At 44.3% G+C, this 18,580-nt stretch overlaps 1 protein-coding gene across 1 annotated transcript; it reads right to left on the reverse strand.

Moving 5' to 3' along the window:
• Window positions 1-287: 287 nt before the first annotated feature.
• slc35d3 (solute carrier family 35 member D3) lies at window positions 288-12,887 on the reverse strand (the record flags this gene model as incomplete). The annotated part of the gene is made up of 4 exons (XM_080514094.1): window positions 288-1,031; window positions 1,117-1,274; window positions 9,155-9,365; window positions 12,663-12,887. The coding sequence occupies 4 exons, from the start codon at window positions 12,885-12,887 to the stop codon at window positions 288-290; spliced, it is 1,338 nt and encodes a 445-aa protein (XP_080370220.1).
• Window positions 12,888-18,580: the final 5,693 nt, after the last annotated feature.

Below are 18,580 nucleotides of genomic sequence, written 5' to 3' on the forward strand. Positions count from 1 at the left end.
CATTAAATAAAAGAAAATTACTTTCTGTTTCCGGCTTTTTTAACTTGTTCTTTTAGTCAGGGTGATTAAACTGAGTCGTGAGCACGAAGGCTTTCACTGAGGTATCGCAGCAGCAGCAGCAGCAGCAGCAGCAGCAGCAGCAGCCAACGTGACCAACAAGCATTTGTTAAGCATTGCTTTTGAAAGAGGTTCCCGGTGGAAGATCAGTCTGTCCTTTTTATTTCTTCTCTGGGTTCTTCAGCGTTTGGTCTTCTTCTCCAGAGTCTGTTCAGGTCTCTGTGCCGCCCTCATGGACTCTCCTGCTCCATGTTATCGATTAAAGGGTCCTTCTTCATGAACTGCAGATGCCTGATGGACCTCCACACGCCCACGTAGCTGTCACTGGCCGACTGGCCGGCGGGGGCGCCCTCTTTGTGGAGGTGCTCCCTTTGCATCTCCATCGCCTCCTTTTCCGTCATGACGCGGGAATCCACTCCTCCCTCTACGTCTCCCTGCCCGCCGTCTCCCGTCCACAACCCTCCGTTAGTCAATTGAGACTCCTCCAGATCCTCCTGCGTCTCTTCAGTCGACCGTCCTTCAACCTCCGATAGTCCCGAATCATTTCCGGCGCCGGGTCCGTTCCCGTTCAGCGGAGGCTTCTCCCGGTACGGCTCCCCGGGCAGCCCGCCGTCTTTTCCCGCCTCCTCCAGATCCTCGTACGTGCTCTTCTTCTTGGTCTCAAAGTACTTGACGACGCAGTAGGTTATAGAGCCGACCGTGTTCACCACCACCCCGCCGATGAACAGCCCCGTCGGCGCGACGTCGCTGAACGCCAGCATGCCCACCGTGATGGTGGCGATGCTCTTGACCACGCCCACAAAGCTGGTGGTGACGGCCGAGTTGATGTAGGTGCAGTGCAACGTGGTGAAGTTCATGGCGCAGCCGATGAAGATGCAGCAGACGAAGATGACGGTGATGTGGGGGTCCTTCCAGCCCTCGTACGACCACATGTTGACGGCGTCCATGGAGATGAGGGAGCACACGAGCAGCACCTGAACGGAGAGGAAACCAGCATCAAATCAAAGCCCAAAACAGGTGAAAGAACCAAATACGAGGTGGAAGAAAAGGAGTCCAGACCGGTGTGGCCATGATGGCGATGGCGTACTGCGCTGTGAGCGGACCATACTCGCTGTCATGGCTGGTTTTCTGGATTATAACCAGGTAGGAGGCGTGGATGATCACCGCCAGGACACCAGTGACGTAACCGAAGGGATCGCCTGTGAGATCTCCCGCACCTGAAGGCGACAGGAAAGAGGGAAGACGTCTGAGGAGCATTTTTCATGGAACTGTCACTCGTGTCTGTACAGCTGTGCATTGATTCATCCCAAGTTTTTCTGATTTGTTCAGTTCCTGTCGGCAACCTAAGCAAGAACCTCATGAATCCAAACGGCACCCTTTTTTTTTACATAACTACAACATCCATCCATCCATCCGTCAAAATCTGAGGACTCTAACATGGACTCTTTAAACCTTCTTTAGAGCAGAACCAGAATCTGCCTGTTGGCTGGAGTCCGATTGAATAGTGCTCAGAATAAAACCGTATTGATTGTGTAAATGTCAATGTTATTTATTCTTACCTTGGCTGGGTGAATTTGCCTCCGACTCGGCCGTAAAGCTCCAGGAAAAATGAAGGGGGCTTAAAATATGGATATGTTAAGTCTGTTCCAAATCAAACCGAGATCCATCATTTTAACGACAACTCAAACAGGAGCCGTGAAATCAGTCACATGAGAAATATCGTTGTGATGAAGACGGTGGCCGTCAATGAAACTCTGTCCGCTGCAGGATTTATGGCCATGATAAGTCACACATGGAAGATTTACATGCAGTAACTGGGCGGAGAGCTATTTCTTTCCGAACTTGGGAGAAAGTTGAAATGACCTTCCAATTTTAGTCAAGTTTGCCCGGTAGAGAAAATTACTTCTAAAGTTGGATTCGAGGCCACCCATAACATTATGACCATCTGCCTAATGCTGTGGAGGTCATGACCTATCAAGGCCAAGACTGCGCTGGACTGCTGAAGACAAGTATCTGGTGCAAAGAGTCAGATTCTTTCAGTCTTTAAAGCCGGGCCTCCATTTAACCACCTGCATCCATAAAGCCCCATTTAAACAACGTTTTCAAGTGAAAACTCTCAACTTTCATAGCATTTTAGGGAGAAGTTTTGTTATGAGTCCCTTCTTTTCTTATCACCTCCTTTGTTCAGTTATAATCAACTAGAGGTCACCTCATACATGCATGAGTGACTTTTGCAGCCCGATAAATTCATTCCTATAAAAGTCTTTCATATCGACTTGCTGATCCAAGAGATTTTCTAAATGAAATTATATTGATGCAGTTGGTCACTCAGGGACCTTCGGGATCACGACTCAAATCAGGGTCATGTCCACATTAAAATGCGTTATTAAGAAAATAGTTGCATTTGGTACTCGGTTCCAATGTTGTTTAACGACTCTTTGCATTTTCCTTTTTGTAAAGTATTTTTTTTGGCCCATAGACCCCAGATGCCAATGTTTGATATACACTGATGGATGGACTATATGTAGGGAAATGTGTGACTGAATCAGACAATCCCTAAACCTGCAGCTTATGTTGGGCTTCCCTGTCTGTATCGTTTTGGCATTTTCCTTTTCAAAAAGTTCCACATTTACACGCAGTGTGTGTTTATTGAGTGAGCTGTAACTTTTGAGTAAAATCGTTTTCTCTTGTTTATCGAGATGGGAAGAAAAGACATTGTTTTTGTTTTCCTTTTGCTTGTTGGATAAGTTTTACCCCTGACAGAATAGGGTGATTTTTGGTTTGTTGTTTTTTATAGTAGAGCTCAAGGGTTCCTGATTTGTTTGTTGAACACTAGAGCACATTGTAAATAAATTCACTTTTGCACTGAGATGTAGTTTGTGGCTGATTGGACAAATGGCTTGGTGACAACTTGATGTTGGGCTCCAGTAGCTCCTAGGCTGGGGCGTAACAATATCATACATTAAAAAAAATACTGTAAAACTCTCTTAAAAGCCAGGAGTAAAAGTAAACACAAGAAGACGCCCATCACTCACATGCATGCATTCTGTCATTCATTACACTGATCTCTTCGAAAACATATTGCACATTCAAATGTGTTTTTTCTGTGTTGTTTGTGAGCAAAAACAGTTTTGAAATCTGGTTGTCTTAGTTTTTAATGCTCTGTATTTTCTAGCTGACGGCAGCAGTTCACACAGAGCGCATGACCTTGTGCGCCTTATTTGCAGTTGTGCAGTTCTCCCAGTGATTTAAAGTTACTGCGCAGCGACTGTACCATACGCGTACACAATATGTCAGAAACACTGGAAACAATGCAGTTTTGATGGAAGGCCACGAGTTGGCGCTGTTGGTTGTTTATGTCATGAAAACCAAACACACACGCAGCAGAGAAGTGACTGTCAACTGTAAAACTGTCAAGTCCAGGAGAATCTGGACTGAGAGTCAAGACCCTCTGGAGGAAAACATTACTGTTTGCATTTACCATCATGTTTGCATTTATCATTTTAGAATCAAGCAACTCCAGCTGATTGAGACGGAACCATTTCCAAGTGCAAAGTAATGAGATGCTTGCTGCTCTTTCGGAGGCTGCATACGATAATATATGTCATATTTGAATCTGTTTAGTCGTTTCAGAATGAAAAAGTATGTGATGCTGCGAAGCTGCCTGCTTCTAACCGACTCATCTTCCACACCGGCTCCCCACGAGAAGTTCTAAAGGTCAGAGTTTGTCTCACGCTGCTGCAGACGGCGCAGCGCAAGCTCTCATCATCACAGCAGCTGCTTGCACAATTTGCATATGTAAAAGCTTCAGTGTCATGGTATTTAATTCTGTGGGGAGTGTTTTAATATTACCTGCTCAGATCAGTGATTTTAATCCAGTGATTTTTCACACCCTCCTTACTGAGCTGGGGAAGAAAAAAAAACAACACAGCTGCTATTTTAAAATCCTATCAGGGGCCGTGTCCCCAGATTGAAAGTGTTTGTTTGTTTTTGTTGTTTTTTTTATAGTTTCTTTTTTTTTAACTTCATCTTCTTCTGCATATCATCAGCTCGCTGTGAAATCCTGCTTTTGTGTGGAAAATGGAGGAAGTGTTTTTGCCAATCTGATGGAAACACGTTGTATTTGGCAAACCAGTGAATGTGTTAAATTAAAAAAAATTTAATAAAAAAAAAAATCAGGAGAGCTGCACCCAGTAAGCTCATTAATGTGCTCAATAGTGTAGGAACATTTAGTCGGATTGGAGCCACTGAAAGCAGCAGAATTTTCCATTAGCACCGCCAGCTCGTAATGAGCCCATGAATATGTGGACGGTTAGCTCTGGATTACCGTGAAACTCAAGAAAGACAAAAATGGGATGTTTCCCGAGCAGCATCCGAACTGTCGCTACAAAGGCTTCAAGGCTACTTAAAGTCGATTACCTCTGGTAATTTCATTAAAACTAAAATCCAGACTATGAAGTTAAATTACCAGAAACAGCAGGAAACAGTTCATCCTCACCTCCCCTGTAAAGCACATAGGGGAGCAAATAGGCTTTTATTTTCTCATCTCACTCACGATCCACCTTTTTTGAGCATTTAAAATACTGACAGCAGCATTATCGCAGATGATTAAACTGACAGACGCCTGGAAGATACAAATATTCGCTCTTTTAAAGGGAGAGGTGGCAATCATTAGCCAGTATTAGACCCAGAATGATGAATCTGTCCATTACACGTCTCGCTGGCCGTCTGTCAAATCCCACAAACTCCTGAGCAGGAAATAAATCATCTCTACTATTTATTCCAATATTTAGCTGTTTATGACTTTGGGATCATTAAACACAATAAAACTGTTAAATTAACTGCAGAGAAAGAAGATTGAAGAAATTAATGTCGTACTTAAAATCTTCCGAATGTTTGTTCTTGTGGTTTTATTGTGCTTCAACCCGAACGCTGACGGCAAAGGCAGGAATTTAATTCCATTCTTGGGGGCTTAATAAACAAATTCCTCACAAAGAATATAATTTGGTCCATTTTCCTGCCTGTGGATCAGTGGAAGTGTGATGAGTTTGGCAAACCATATTTTTAAAACAATAGACATTAAATTCTTTAATTTACTTCTGTTTCGAGGACTAAAACACATTAACACAGAACAAGAAAATGTGTGATACACAGGGGCGTCAAGAACATTTCAGTTCAGTGGCCACATTCAATCTAGTTTTATCTTGAGCGATCAGACCGGTCAACTACTGCCATAATAACCTTTAAATTCAAATTATCACGTTTTCTTAGTTGTGATGCAGAGTACACGTGATGAAAATGCCTACAGTCTCAATACAAAGCCATTTTTGACGAGAAATTCTGGCGTAAAATGCAATGAAATGTCCAATAAAACTTCTCCTACAGCTGTTGCATTATGGGTGCTTTCACAAACTCACCCCGACGGCATGACTTTGAGGCCAGTTTGATAACAATGAGGTCGCTAGGTTTCATGGCAGCATCGCTGATATCTCAGCTCATGTTTCAATGTTCTGTTGTGTCTGATACTTTTAGGAAATGTGTTTTATAAAAAATGTAATCTGTTTGTTTGTTTTTAAGATCAAAATGTTTTAAATTTTTAATTCGACTCCCCTGTTCTAAAGTCTACATTGGTGTATGTAGTGTCACTATTTGGTGTATGAGCACAAGGAATGTCTATTTTTGATTCAAATTATATTTTACATCTACATATATGAAGTATAACCAGTTAACAAATGACACAAAAAACATGTGTCTGAGTTTTGACCATTTATTATTTTGGTCACCACTTTGATAACCTTTCATCTGGTGAATACAACCGTGTACATGAGTAAATGTTTTAGGATTTAGTAGTCAATTGTCATCATCAGGTGCAGTGGTTAGCCGTCTCGCCTCACAGAGAGATTGTTGTGGGTTTAAATCCCACTGGAGGTGTTTGTGGAATTTGCTTGTGTGTGCCTGGGTTCTCTGGTTTCCTCCCACATTCCTAAACAACGCATGCTCATTCTGCCTTTAAATACATTTTCATTTACGTCAAGACAAAACATAAATACAACATCCAAGAAAGACTTCAAGTCTTCCAGATGTCTGGAGATGATGTGTTTTGGACCACTTTTTGCCCAGCGAGGCGGTACAAGAAAATAAATTAATCTATGACAATTGACTGCTTTACATAATCCAAGTATATCCGTTAGAAAAATGACACCATTTCACCAAATTTCTTGTGTGGTCAGTTAACTGACACACTTCCACTTGATCCACAGGCAGGAACATTGACCCCAAAAAATGATGCACTTTACTGAAAAGGATCATTCTGTATTTTTCCATAAAAGTGTAGTTTAAGCAAGGAAATGCATATTGTACAAAAGCCACTACTTCCACTGATTGTTTTTTTTAAGAGATTCAGACCATAAACATTTTACTTGCTGCCAAACAGTCACTTACTGTTCAAGGCAATATTCTTGAACATGTGATTCAATATAATTTAATTGAATGAGGGAAAAAAATGCTGTCAAAAAGTAATTTCATCTCCAGCCTGCCGGCTCTGGTGTTTTCTTTTCTTCTGAAGCGAGTGACGACCTCATGTCGAGATGTGAGGAGCTCCCTGAAGCCCTTTGGGAGGGAGGCTTGTGGACGCCTTTTCACCTTTTCTACAAAGAATGCATTCGTTGTTGAAAATGCTGATTTGCCCTGAACTGAACTGTCGATCAGTGGAAGTGTGTCAGCGTAATATTAATATTGATTCCTTGAACCACACATTGAGCCTGAAACTTTAATTTTCTCATAGCTTTCCTAAAAATTAATAGAAGTGAGCACTCAGTGTGGTCTAGTTTACTACATACAGTATGCGGCATGCATTTCCCAAAAATGATGCTTTGACAACAGCTGCATTTATGTTTAAACCTCTGCTCTTTTCTAAACATTCTCTAAACCAGTTTAACCATTTTAGGATGCTGGAGACAATCTGTGGCTCCAGTTACCCAACGTTTTCAAGTGAAAACGGAAAATCTTCATTGCGTTTATTCGTGTACTCCGAGACACTGAAAACGCAACTTTTTCAAAGTGCTAGAACCCGTCTCCATGGAAACGGGAGGAAAAAGCAACTTTTCTGATACGCTGCTACTGCACATGTGCACCACGGCCATAGTCAACACTTGTTCTGCACATGTGCAGTAGATTGACAATAACAATAATGTTTTCCTCCAGAGGGTCGTGACTCCCAGTCCACATTCTCCTGGACTTGGTAGTTTTATAATTGACAGTCACTGAAATAACAATCCAACTTTGCTGTTTGTCCACTAGAATGTACGAATTTTCATGTTCTCTCATTGTTAATGATTATAGCGCATTGTTCTGTGTGCGTTTGTGTGGTTTCATTACAAAATCAAACAACAGCATCTACTAGTGGCCGCACATGCGAACGGCATTGTTTTCAGATTGTTGGCGTATGAACACAAAGCTTTTCCGAAATGAAAATGCGTTTCCACTTGAAGTGTTGTCATGTAAACGAGACCTTAGCTCCTTTTAGGTAAAGGCAAATGACGACACCATGAACACGTCACCGGTTCATCACACAGACGGTCACACACATTTACATTCACATGTACGGGAAATTCAGACTCACCAGTTAGCCTCAAGCACATGTTTTTAGACTGTAGAGGAAATTTGCAGTACTTTGGAAAAAATAAACGGGGATCTTCTCAAACAAGAAAACTTTGCAAAAAAATGTGTGAACTTAAACTCAGGACTTTGAGTCGAGAGGGTTAACCACTATTCCACCACACTTCTGAACTTTGAAGTGTTTTAACCTATTCTACTAACCCGTGCCAGAGCGTTCTTGTGTGTCATAATGTTTTTAATCATACGGAGAAAGAGCCAACGCAAGAACAAGGTTATTGGACGTGGATTTGTGATGAGCTCCAGGATATTCCTTCAATCCTCAAGCCTCTGTAATCTTTGTAATATGGTTGATAACAAGTTGCTGAAATGTCTTTTTCCCATCCCGACTCATTACTCTCCTGCTCTGCAGGTGAAGCCTGGTTCTCACCTTCATTACCTCCAGAATCCACTGCAGCAGCATCTGTTCCGCCTCATCAACCCAAGTCCCCAATAAACATTAAACACATACAGGGAATTTGCTGCTTGTCCACTCAGCTGTTCCCATTCTTAAGATCACATGGAGCTGCAGATCCTCCCCGGGCTCCCTGTCCCACACCTTTACTACCCACAATGCACTGCACAACCGCTCTGATCCCCTCCATCTCTTCGTTTGTTCCCACTGCCTCTGTTGAGCTGATCCTCTTGCCTCCCTGCAGGGCTGACCAGATGTCTTTTTGTTGCCACCTTCCTTCCTGCGGCTGCATGGCAGTATGGCGGTGTTTAGAGTCTTGCTGATGAGCAAGAAGACCCCCAGTTCGAGTCTGGATTGAGGCTGTTTGTGTTGAGTTCTGGTTCTTTCTCCGGTTTCCTCACACAGTCCATAAACGTGAATGGATTTCATCTATAAATATTGTTGTATTAAGGAAGACATTCACCAATTCACACACCCAAGCTGGCGGCTGCCATGCAAGGTGCTCAGTGCATCCATCTGAAGCAAATTGAGGTTTGGTGTCTTGCTCAAGGACATTTGAATATGTGGACAGGGCGCGATTGGGAATCACACAGCCACCCATAAACATGCATTTAAGGCAAACTGATCCTCTGAGTACGAAGTGCTGGATAATTGGATGGATGGACCTTCCTTCCCTCAAACTTTCTTCACAAATCCGTCATGTCTTAAACCCACCTGTTTAGAATGGATTTTTCACCTATGAACTTGTTTGTTTGGTCATAAACAATGAGAAATGTATTATTTTTACATACTCCTACTGTAAGTTGGACATCTGCAACTTTAATGACCAAAGAAAGTCGTTTTTCCACCACATAAACTGTATGATGAAACATGTTTCAGCTTTAAAACCAGGATACACAGCTTATACAGATTATATAAATTTGCTCACAGCTTATATATATACGGTACGTATATAGGGATGCGTGTGTGTAAATTGTTAAGCATTCATGTCAGATACTTGACGTTTTCCATATTAATGATGATGTTTACCAGCCAGTGCAGCTCCTCCGGTGGTGATGAGCACGGCGATGGCCACGCCAACGGACGGCACGCCGTTCCTGAGCACGCACACGCCGATGCTGAGCGTGAAGAGCGGCAGGCAGCGCTTGAACACCACGTACATGGGCAGGCTGAGGCCGCGCAGGGACCACAGGGTGAGGGTGGACTGCAGCGTGGAGAGGATGCACACCGACGCAAACTCCTGCAGGGACACAGACACACGCCAATATTCGATTTATCCCTCAAAATGATGTCAAGTCAAAGCAAATCTCAATATGTAGTCACCATCCCAACAGCACTGAAACGCCGTAGCACTTTTCTCCACCACATCACGAAGAGAACAGGGTGGAGTGGGTGGAGACACGTGTCAGGGCTGATGTGTGGCAGAACAATAGCAGCAAGGTTTACAAGACAATAGTAGGACCTGCTATGATGTTTGGTGACAGGAAGCTGAGCTGCACGAGGAAAAGATGCTGAGATTCTCACTGGGTTATATCAAACTTCAAAAAAATGGCAAATGAGCTGAGACATGCAAAACAATCACAAAGAAACTTGTTGAATCCAAAGAGAAAAGCAAAGCATGGACAAAAAAATGTAAAGGCACAAAACAGTTTGAAACAAAGGAGGAGGGAACAAAAATATATCACTGCAAGAAGTTCTGAAATGAAAAATGCAAAGACAAAACCAAAGGACTGTAAGAATATGTGAAAAAATTAAAAAACAAACCTGCTGGATGGAAATAAAGATGCTACCGAAGCCCACAAAACAGTGAGAGAAAGTCAAAATGATTTCAAACACATGCAAAATGACCAAGAAATAAAACATAAATTCATATTGCATGGTGCAATATGCAAAAAGCTGCTCGGTGAATGAGAAGCAACAGAAAAATGAACAGTCAAATTAAAAGCAAAGAAACAGGCACAAAACCACTGCAAATACTGTAGATGTCATGCAGCCTTAATAAAAAATTAAAAAAACAGACCAAAGAAAAATGAAAGAATTAAACGGATTCCATTAAAAACAGAAAAACAGAGCAATGCCCCGTTTACACTGGGTTTCAAGTGAAAACGCATCTTTTTGTGTTTTTGTTTCAGAAATGTTTCATGTTTATGCAAAAATGTTTTGATAACGGTTGTCTGTTTACGTAAAAACAGCAGAAATGCTAAAAACAATGTAGTTTGATGTTCAGCCTCTAGCGGGTGCTGCGAGTTGTTTTGGGAATTAAACCACATAAATGGGCACAGAGAACAACGTGCTATAAACATTAACAATAGGAGCACGTGAACATTCTTGTATTGTCAATAGATGACCAAGTTGGACTGTTATTACAGTGACTGTCAAAATAAAACTACCAAGTCCAGGAGAATGTGGAGTGAGAGTCATGACATCCTGGAGGAAACATTCTTCTTATCGTCCAGCTGCTTTAGCAGCATACAGAGTAGCCATGTTTCCAAAAAGTTGTGTTTTCAACATTCGATGGAGTTGGAGCATTTTTGAAAAGCTGGCAAACTTTTGAAAAAGTTGCATTTTCAGTGGCTCCAAACCTTGTCGTTGTGTAAACGGAACCCCAAAATGCAAAAAATGTTTCTTTGCACTTGAAAACATTTTCATGGTGGTATATGTATATATATATATACCACGGGGGCAATTAGCCAACAAGGACAGTCTGATCTTTTTGAATAATTCTTAACAAACTGCAGTTGTTTCACTGGATGTTTGGTAGATTGACCCACCCACACAAACACTTGCACCAATCAGAATACATCTTCTGTTTTCTTCTAATAAGACATTGAAGAAATGCAGTTTGAGACTTTCAGATTTGTTTGTTTTTATTGGGGCCGCAGTGATTTTGACAAACAGTCCTGCCAATATTGTTAATGAGCCCATCGGTCAGTCAGCTGCTCGATCTGCGGCTCGCTCAATTATCCAGTCAGTCAATCAGTCCGTCAATCAGCTCATCATCCAGCCAGCAAAGAGCAGGAGGCAGCCTCAGCAGCCTCAGCAGCACCAGGATGCGATGGTGTGTGTGTGTGTGTGTGGGGGGGGGGGGGACTCGTGCCAAAAAAAACTACTTTAAAGCACTCTCTGAATTAAAATCACTAACTATGGAGCCTCGTCAGCAGAAAAACTTTCAACAGTAACCTGGATTCTCCACTCTGACTACATTTGCAGTCCAATTTCCCTCCTGAAGAAGGAAAGAGTATGACAATTAAAAAAAAAAAACTATAAATATGATATAGGTCACTTTTACTCTTATTCGCCATGGAGTCGTCCAGTCTTGATCCATACAGATCACACGTGTCGGACTCCAGTCCTCGAGGGCCGCAGCCCTGCACGATTCGCACGTCTCCCTGCTTCCACACAGCTGATTGCAATGAGCAGCTGGTTACCTGGCTTTGTGCTGAACGTGGTGATGAAGCATCAGGACATTCAGTGGAGGGAGACGTGGAAAACGTGCAGAGCTTTGGCCCTCGAGGATCTGAGTTTGACACCCCTGATACAGATTGGCAGCCTCCTGTGGTTTTTAGTGTTACATAGCTTTAAATGATGATGTCCCCTGAACCCTTTGACAACACGTGACCAGATTTCATCCAAAATTAAATGACTGATGTCATTTCTGACACTATTGATATGCACAACACCTTTTCTTTGCTCACAAAACAACTGACTGCCTCTAGCCTTTTCTTTAATCTCATTTTAAACAATATAACATGGCATAAAAAAAAATTCCCACAATGAACTTTCAGACCAACTTCATCTTGAATGCATTAGACAGGTAAAATAGTGTCATAATAACTTTTACATTTAAACTTTAAAGTTTTTCTTTGCTGTGGGGCAGAGTATATGTGAAGAAAATGTCTATACTTTCATCACAAAACAGACCAACGCTGCCAGAAATTGCTACACCTTCAACATAAAGACAATATTATTGTAAATTTGGACCATTTTCTTGTCAGTCAGCATGAATACACCCAAGCTTAATTGTTAACAATAATCCTAATTGTATCAATTGTATATTTTCTAATTAAAATAGCAAGCAGGTAAGAACTTGACTGTACTTTATATGAAATTATGTGAATTTCCAGTTCGTATTGTGATGATTGACTATGGATTCCATTTAAAACTTTCATTTTGGAAAAGGAAAACATGGCCATTATCGATGTGCCTTGATCACTTTTAAATGCAGAATCTGCATGTTTGATATTTTTCCTATAAATGTGAATCATTCCCAGTAAAGTATTTTTTTTATGACAAAATATGATCTAGAGATTACGCATGAGGAAATACGCCTCATATCTTCAAATATAGGGATAAAAAGTATCCATACATTCCCCAATAATTATGTGAAATTTCAGGTTATTCCACTTTAAGATACATCAGCCTTCATTGGAACACTATCTATTTAAGAGTTAGACAATATCAAGATTTCAAGAGAGAAAACAAAAAACACAGCATAGAACTACCAGATCTGTAATTTCTTTTTGTTTTGTCTGTGTACCTTGGAGAGCTGGACACTGAAGGGGGGGATGTTGACCTTCCCCAGCCTCCGGAGCGTCTCCAGCGTGAGCGCCGCGGTGCTGCTGGTCAGGAACTGGATGAGCGTCAGGAAGCCGAAGTGGTAGCTGGTGATGAGGAACTTCAGCAGGATGTTGAGGGATCCGGAGAACACGCCGTGCGCCACGGCCACGGAGATCCCCAGCATGCGGCTCTTGAACACGTCCATGGTGAAGAAGGGACGGGGGAGGAGGGGGAGGAGGAGGAGGAGGAGGGGGGATGAGGCGGGGGTGAGGTCAGGCTCAGGCTCCGGTGCGCACCGCCAAATGCGCCGTTTGGGGGGGATTTTACGCACAGCCGCGACGCACTGCCGCTGTGAGGGAGACGCTGGAGGACGCGAGGCTGTGAGGATCCCACCGTGAGAAGCCCACTGTGCCGCGGGGGTGAATCTGCATTCAGGAGAATTTTCTTTTTCTAATTAGAATAAATGGAAAAGTAGTGAGAGGAGATGCGAGGACGCGACTCTTCAGTTTCCCTTTTGGCTTAAACAGCAGCTCAGGATAATTTTTTCTCTCCTCAAAGCTTCTAAAACTCTTTCAAAGTCAGTCGTTTGTGGCTTTACTCCCCTCTCGCTCATGTTTCAGAGGATCTGCACAAGTTTGTTCTTTCCTCTTTGCGCTTCTGCACCTGCGAAAAGAATGAAAACTATATACATCAGCGGTGCGCAGGAGGAGAAGAAGTGGATCCCAGGATGGATGGATGGATGGATGGAGGCTGCAGTGGAGGACAGGAGGAGCGGATGTGCAGGAGGTGTACAGTAGAGGGGAGCTCGTCCTCTGAGAGCGCAGCCGGTGAAATATGACATTTTGCCGCAGAGCCTCTTGGCACCGGGGGAGGGAGAGAGAGAGAGAGAGAGAGAGAGAGAGAGAGAGAGAGAGAGAGAGAGAGAGAGAGAGAGAGAGAGAGAGAGAGAGAGAGAGAGAGAGAGAGAAGGGGGGTATGCAAATAGGTGAAGAGCGAAATAGAAAGAGAAAAAATAAATGAAGGGATGAAGAGAGAGAGAGAGGTGGGGAGAGAGAAGGAGAAAGAAGAACAAAGAAGAAATAGAGATGGGGATAGAAGGAGAGAGATACTGTGAAATACACAAAGAGAGGAGTGAATGATAGAGTTAGAGGAGTGGACAAACTATCTGCCTTTTCTTTGGAACCATTCATGTAAAACTCGGTGATTCTGCAGAGTTGTGTGTTTTTTGTTTCATTTGTTTTGCAACCCTAACCCAATTGAAGTCTTCCCAGTTCCCAGTCATCTTGCAGTCCTTCTGAGAAAAAACAAACACACAAACAAACCCACACGAGCAAGTGCATCAGACGGTGGGAAGGAAAAAGTCCCTTTTAACAGGAAGAAACCTGCAGCACCAGGTTCGGAGGAAGAAACTTTCTGCTGTTCGGTCAGAGGACAGGAAGAGAGAAAAGTGCAGGGCAGAGACGGAGAGCAACAGGTTTAGCTTCTGGAGCAGAATAAAAGCAAGAAATCCACTGACTTCTGCGATCACAAAACGACACAAGGACTGAGAGAGGAAAACAACCACAACAGATACAACGATGACCAGAAAGAAATGCAAAACTCACAAAAACGCAACACAGTTTCTTAATAATTAATAACCAATTCAAGCAAAAAGACCCAAGACCACCACAACTAGCTGCATACCAATGGGAAAAAAAACTAACTATAAATAATGCAAAATGATCATTAAATCAAACTGCAGATTGATGCAAAAGCAGAAAAACGCCACAAAATTATATCAAAATAAAAGAAACCACACAAACACAATAAATAAATAAATAAATAAATACATACATACATACATACATACATACATACATACATACATACATACATACATACATACATACATACATACATACATACATACATAAATAAATAAATAAAAATAAAAACTTAAAAGAACTTTGAAATGCTGCTCATGAACATGACAGGATGAAAGACTGTCATGACCTCCACCTCTGGCTCTGCCTAGTGGCAGCATTTTTTCCCTTCCCTCTCCCTCCTTTCCCTTTTCCTCGGTGGGCGTGTGCTGCCTGCTGTGTGAGGTGTGGAGGAGTGCAGTGCTGATTACCTGAGTGCACTCACCTGCAGAAGGGCGTGGTTTCACTCAACAATGCACCTCTCTCCCTATGAAGCTGGCATCAGATGAAGACTCGGCACTATCTACAGTTAGCTGTACTCTACTCTGCCTTACCTCGCCTCAGTCTGTTTTGTCCTGCGTTAAGTCTGTCTCTCCTCTGCTGCAGTTCTGGACCCACCCTGCTGCACCAAGCTCCTATATGTGACTCTGCTCGTTGGGCCATTCCTACGGCTTCAGCACAAGACTCCCCGACAACCGTCCTTCAGGCTGCAGCATACACCACCTCCTGTGGTCTCCAGTGTCGACCACGCCATCCATCCCGCTCCGCTTCATACCAGCCTGTGTGCTCCCTCAGTCTCCCGCTGGGTCCTTATAGTTTGTTTAGGGTGGATCCTTAGTCTGCATAGTGTTTCTGTGTTGCTTATTCTGGAGTTCTGTTTGGATGGGTTTAGTTTGTGGTTTCTGGGTAAAGTCCGTAATTCTGGCTCTTGGAGTTCTGCTTGTTTGTGTTTCTGGTTTGTGTTCATTGCCATGTCGTTTAATAAAGTGCTCTGAAAGTATCCCTGGTTGCCATGTTTCTGTCCGCACCCGAGTCTCTGAGAGTGAACCGTGACAGTACGGTCCGACCATGATGAACTCAGGGGACAATGTGACCGGCGCTGATCAGGCCTCTCAGGCACCAATCCTGGCTATGGCCAGTCATGGCGCCATGTTGGTTCGTCACGACGCGCTACTACGCACTTTGGTAGAGAGTAACCGTGTTTTATTAAATCAAGTCTCTCAGCTAATCTGCAAAGTTAAATTGTTAGCCACAGTTATGACTGCTTCCTCAGCTGCCCCGATAGTTACTGTTCCCACTCCGAGTTTGATGTCTCCCGACACAAATCCTTCACCACTCCCTTTTCCTCGTGAACCCGCTGTGCCCATGCCGGAGCGTTATGCTGGAGACTTGGGTTCCTGTCAAGCGTTTCTCACTCAGGTTTCCTTGGTTTTTGAGTTACAGCCTATGTCTTATGCCTCTGATAGGTCTAAAATAGCTTATTTGGTGGGGTTGTTGAAGGGCCCGGCGAGGGATTGGGGAGCATCTGTTTGGGCGAGGCAAGGCGAAATATGCTGCTCATATTCAGCCTTCACCAATGAGATGAAGAAGATATTTGACCACCCAGTTCGGAGCCGGGATGCCGGAAACTGCCTTACCACCTTGCGGCAGGGGGCCAGGAGTGCAGCAGAATTTGCCGTGGAATTTCGTACCACTGCCGTGGAGAGTGGATTCAATGATACAGCCTTGCAGAATGTCTTCTATCGAGGCCTCAACGAGGAATTGAAGGAACAACTCGCCACACGAGAGGAGGCTGCCAACCTGGATACCCTCATCACATTGACGATTAATCTGGATAATCGACTACGGGAACGCAGACGAGAAGGCAGCCAGCAATTCTACCCTACTGCAACCCACTTCTCAAACCTGGTTCGGGCAAGTCCAATGAACTCTCTGTCGTCTGAAACTGAACCGGCGCCAATGCAAATTGGGTGGGCGCAACTCACACCTCAAGAGAGGAAACGATCCCAAGCCACGAACGCTTGTCTGTACTGTGGCAAGACTGGCCATTACATTGCCACCTGCCCCACCCGTCCGGCAAAAGGGGTGGCTCACCAGTAATAAATCTCCAGCTGGCCGCTTCTCTCTGCTGGCGAGTTCAGCCTGTCCCAGTGAATGTGTTAATTGACTCTGGTGCCGAAGAAAACTTCCTGGACAGCAAACTCGCTGAGCAGCTCCAGATCCCAATTGAGCCTCTCGAAGTTCCTGTTGAATCACGAGCACTAAATGGTCTTCCGTTAGCCCAAGTTTGGTTCTGATCTGTCCCTGTAAGGTTGCTGTTGGCTGGCAATCATCGTGAAAGTCTGAGGTGTCATATTATCGATCACTCCAACCCTCCTGTAGACCTGGTTGAAGCTGCACAATCCCCAGATAGATTGGAGCAGAGATAAGGTTTCATTTTGGAGCCCCCAGTGCCATGCCAGCTGCCTTCGATCTGCCCTGACACCTGCGGCCGCTGACCTTCACCCGTCACCTGTTCCCATGGACCTGTCCAAGGTTCCTCCAGAGTATCATGACCTGGCACCGGTGTTTTGTAAGGAAATTGCCCTCTCTCTTCCACCACATCGCCCTTTTGACTGTGCTATAGAGCTCCTTCCGGGTGCGACCCTTCCCAAGAGCCGCCTGTATAACTTGTCCAAGCCCGAACAGACCACCATGGAGGATTACATCCACTATTCGCAGGCTGCTGGGATCACCAGACCATCCTCCTCTCCGGTGGGTGCAGGGTTTTTCTTCGTGGACAAGAAGGATGGCACCCTCGATCCCTGAATAGACTTTCATGGCCTGAATGGTATCACTGTAAAGAATCCATATCCCCTACCTCTGATCAACTTGGCCTTTTCCTCGTTACATGGTGCCAACATCTTCACCAAACTCGACCTCAGAAATGCCTACCACCTCATCCGGATCCGCCAGGGGGACGAATGGAAGACTGCTTTCAACACTTCTCTGGGACACTTTGAATACCTGGTAATGCCCTTTGGGCTCACTAATGCCCCAGCGGTCTTCCAAAGCCTCCTCAATGATGTCCTTCGGGATATGATAAACCGGTTTGTTTTTGTTTACCTAGACGATATCTTTATCTACTCCCAGACCCCGGAGGAGCACACCCTGCATGTCCGACAAGTCCTAGAACGACTCCTCAAGAACCGGTTGTTTGTGAAGTCAGAGAAATGTGAATTTCACACCTCTACTACGTCCTTCCTCAGATATGTTATCTCACGGGGGGAGATAAGGATGGATCCTCAGAAGCTGTCCGCAGTAAAGGATTGGCCAGAACCTGAAAACCGGAAACAACTTCAGCGATTTTTAGGGTTTGCCAACTTTTAAGGTAAGTTTATAAGGGACTTCAGCAAAGTGGCTGCACCCCTTACCACTCTGACCTCCACCTCTCGAACCTTTCCCTGGACCACTGAAGCAGCCCAAGCCTTCCAGTCATTGAAGGACCGGTTTACCTCGGCGCCAATATTAGTTCAACCCGATCCAACTCTGCAGTTCATCGTCGAAGTGGATGCATCTGATACTGGTGTGGGAGCAATATTATCTCAGCACAGACCGAGTGATGGTAAGCTGCATCCATGTGCCTTCTTTTCCCGTCGTCTCTCCCCAGCGGAACGGAACTACGATGTTGGAAACCGGGAGTTGCTTGCAGTGAAGATGGCCCTGGAGGAGTGGCGACATTGGGTGGAGGGGGCGGAACAGCCATTTGTGGTGTGGACGGACCACAAGAACCTGGAGTATGTCCGCTCCGCCAGGAGGCTCAATTTGAGACAGGCTCGCTGGGCATTATTTTTTGGTCGATTCAAGTTCACCCTCATGTATCGCCCCGGATCAAGGAATGTGAAGCCTGATGCCCTGTCCCGCCTGCATTCCAGGGAGGAGCACTCTGGAGAACCTGAGACCATCCTGCCCAAGACCTGCGGAGTTGCCTCTCTGACATGGGAGATCGAGAACCTGGTACAGAGTGTGCCGGACCAGTTAGACAATCCAGGTACTGGTCCACCCAGGACCCTATTTGTCCCTAACTCTTTCGCTCACAGGTTCTCCAATGGGCTCATTCGTCTCGTTTGTCCTGCCATCCTGGAGCTGCCCATACCCTTGGTGTCCTGAGGCAGAGGTTTGGTGGGACACCATGGAGAAAGACACCAAGGAGTTTGTTGCTGCCTGCTCTGTCTGT

Source organism: Blennius ocellaris, assembly GCF_963422515.1.
Source record: "Blennius ocellaris genome assembly, chromosome: 18".
Classification (NCBI taxonomy): domain Eukaryota; kingdom Metazoa; phylum Chordata; class Actinopteri; order Blenniiformes; family Blenniidae; genus Blennius; species Blennius ocellaris.